The sequence below is a fragment of the Octopus bimaculoides genome, chromosome 17, assembly GCF_001194135.2.
Source record: "Octopus bimaculoides isolate UCB-OBI-ISO-001 chromosome 17, ASM119413v2, whole genome shotgun sequence".
In the NCBI taxonomy this organism is placed as follows: Eukaryota; Metazoa; Mollusca; class Cephalopoda; order Octopoda; family Octopodidae; genus Octopus; species Octopus bimaculoides.
The window spans coordinates 26,688,211-26,691,568 of record NC_068997.1 but is presented as its reverse complement, the minus strand read 5'-3'; the positions used below and the strand labels follow the sequence as shown (position 1 = coordinate 26,691,568).

General features: G+C 36.3%; 1 protein-coding gene across 1 annotated transcript in view; it reads left to right on the top strand.

Annotated features, from left to right (window-relative positions):
* Positions 1-2,995: 2,995 nt before the first annotated feature.
* Positions 2,996-3,358, top strand: part of LOC106878470 (polyamine-transporting ATPase 13A3) — an 84,883-nt gene continuing 84,520 nt past the window's right edge. Inside the window, exon 1 of the mRNA XM_052974130.1 lies at positions 2,996-3,177. Coding sequence (XP_052830090.1) covers positions 3,162-3,177 — 16 coding nt within the window. The 5' untranslated portion in view covers positions 2,996-3,161. The remainder of the gene's footprint in view (positions 3,178-3,358) is intronic.

The following is a 3,358-nucleotide window of genomic DNA, read 5'->3' as shown; positions in this document are numbered from 1 at the left end:
CAAGCGCTTAGCTTTTTCTGCGGGTGTTTTTAGTTCGTCTAATTCTTGAATTTGTTGCAATTGGAATTCACTTAGATAGTCCTTTGCCTGTTTTGTTACTGAGTAAGATGCTTTCTTGCTTTCATGTTTTAAGACAAGTTTTAGCATCCAGTCCTCAGAGTTTTTCAGATAGGTGTCTAGGCCAATTGTGGCTACCTTCATTGATAATGCCAGCTGTAGAAGTCCTCAGCCTCCCTCTTTTCTTGGCAGATAAAGACGTTCTATATCTGCCTTAGGGTGGTGCATTCTATGCATTGTCAACAGTTTTCGTATTTTTCTGTCAACATTATTATTATTATTATTATTATTATTATTATTATTATTATTATTATTATTGTTGTTATTATTATCTCTATGTTTATATCTAGAAAGAGAGTTATTGTGCCATTATATATTTGAATAGCTTTTGGATATTGAATTGTTGTCCAAGTCAACCTTTAATCTCTTGACATATTCTAGTGTGTCCATCATCACAAGTATCTCATCAACATCACTTGTGTATATCATATGTTCCATACTTGACATTTCTCACTTTCTCTTGTGGTCATGTGAAACTCTGCAAACATGGGGCATAATGAAGAACCCATAACTGTTTCATCTTGGTATATGTATAACTGGCTCCAGCTGACCGTAGCTGAAATAAGCTCCACTTTAGCATTATAGAATCCTACATGACTTTGAAATATCAGGTTCATATCAGGTCCATGTTGAGGAGGGAAAATGCCAGTTACCATCTTTTTCAGTGTATATGTTTATATAGAGGGAAATTTTACTACTGGATATTTTTATGTTTCTAATATAGTTTGTTTTATTTCCTCAAGGGGTCTTGAGTGGCTGAGTGGTAAAAAGCTTGCTTCCCAACCACATGGTTCTGGGTTCAGTCTCACTGTGTGGCACCTTGGGCAAGTGTCTTCTACTATAGCCTCAGGCCAACCAAAGCTTTGTGAATGGATTTGGTAGACGGAAACTGAAAGAAGCCCATCATATATACATATATATATATATATATATATATATATATATATATACACACACATACATATAAATATATACTTATATATATACACATACATACATATATATACACATAGATACATACATATGTATACACACACACACACATATATACATATGTATATATTTGTGTGTCTGTGTTTGTCCCCTTAGCGTCACTTGACAACTGATGTTGGTGTGTTTATGTCCCTATAACTTAGTGGTTTGGCAAAAGAGACCTATAGAATAAGTACTAGGTTTACAAAGAATAAGCCCAGGGGTTGATTTGTTCGACTAAAGGCAGTGCTCCAGCATGGTCACGGTCAAATAACTGAAACAAATAAAAGAATACTTGTTTCAGTCATTTGATTGCAGCCATGCTGGGGTACCATCTTAAAGGGTTTTTTTAGTCAAAAAAATCGACCCCAAGACTTTTTTCTTTAAACCTGGTACTTATTCCATCAGTCACTTTTGCTGAACTGCCAAGTTACAAGGATGTAAACATACCAGGACCGGTTGTAAAGTGGCAGTGTGGGACAAACACAGACCAGTTGAACACTGGGGTTGGTGTAACTGACTTACACCCCCTCCACCGAAATTGCTGGTCTTGTGCCAAAATTTGAAATCCTCCTCCTCCTCCTCATTATTATTAATGTAGTGAGTGGCAGAATCATTACTGCACTGGTATTATTTAAATAGCAACATGCTTAAACACTCATCTTTCTCTATTGAAAGAGTTTTTTCAAACCATCAGATACCTCTTCTTCCTGTAGATGCAAGACTTATTTCACTATTTGTGCCTTCTTTTCATTACTACTGGTATCTCTCTTCATTACTATTGCCAGCAATGACTCTCCTGTTTCTCATGACTCTTCCATTCAGTTGTCACCTTAATGACTCTTCTTTCTTCTTCAAACATTTGCTTCTCTTTCCCTCTCATCCTAGTTTACCTTCTACAGTTGCTCTCTCTCTTCCACCTGCTTCATTAGCCATGTTGCTCTGAACAAATGGCAACAACATAGGGAACCTTTTTGTCTTGTGAAGTATACCGCAACCTTACAAATGTTGGCACCATAATAAAACACACATAGTACAAAATTATAAAATGGTTGGTAGTAAGAAGGACATGCAGTGATAAAGGACTTTTTCGTCTTGTGAGACAGAAGGCAACCTTACCAGTGTTGTTATCATAATAAAACACACAATGCATAACTATAAAGTGGTTGGTGTTTGGAAGGGCATGCAGCCATAGAAACCATGCCAAATTATAAAATGTATTAGTATGACATTGTCTCTTGGCACATCTATGTGGGAATATCTGCACTTAAGAACTGACTCAAACTATGTTGAGCCATCGAATCCATACCAGCATGAAAAGGGAACATTAACTGAATATGATTCTCTTGCTTTGTTATATAATTGTGTGTGAGCTTTAAATTCAAACCCTCTGCATCCAACACTAACTGTAGTCTTGAGCCAACTATGGGGCCTCTACATGGTCGCTTGACCTTCTAGAAATATGGGTTATATTTCCTTCTTATCTCACTTAGATCTTAACAAAAAGGTTACCCATTTAATGGGGTGATCCTAGATAAACTGCATCAGGCAAAATACGGAATGTCACGGCTGGAATGGCTTTAGATTATATGTCCGTTGGGTCAGATTTGACCTAGGGTTAAACAATAACACCATCAGTCGCAATAACAAACCTAGGGTACTTAATATATTATTTCGCTGTCTTTCTAATTTCCACCTGAGAACTGAAGCTTAATTAAAGATTTTGTCCTAGTGACTGTTTTCTACATTACGGGGAAGTAACTCTTCCGGAACTCCAAAGCACTTGGTTTAAGTTGAAAGCGAGAGAATAAAGGAAAAACAGAGAGAGAGAGGAAGAGAGAGAGAGAGAGAGATAAATATATCGAAAGACGAAGGGAGATAAAGATAGATAGATAGATAGAGCAAGAGAGTGTTGGTATGAGTGTGAGTGAGAGCGAAGTTATTGTTAGATGGAGACGTACATACTTGCCGTCTTCCTAGTCTCTTCTCTCGTTCTTTAATATATATTAAAAACTATATATTAATTACTGTTTTGGCAGGAGTAATGATCGATTCGTCAATCATTTTCGATAATGAACCTCCGATCAGGTACGAATCTTAAGTTTATTTAATATATTAATTTCATTATTATTAATAGTATTATTGTTTGATTTTCAACAACTATTTTGATGTTCAAATCGGGAATTACTCATCTTCCCCTTCGTTACATTAACCCTGACCCTCGTTAGTGGAGAGAACACTGATAAGCTCCGATTCTTTTTTTTTTTTC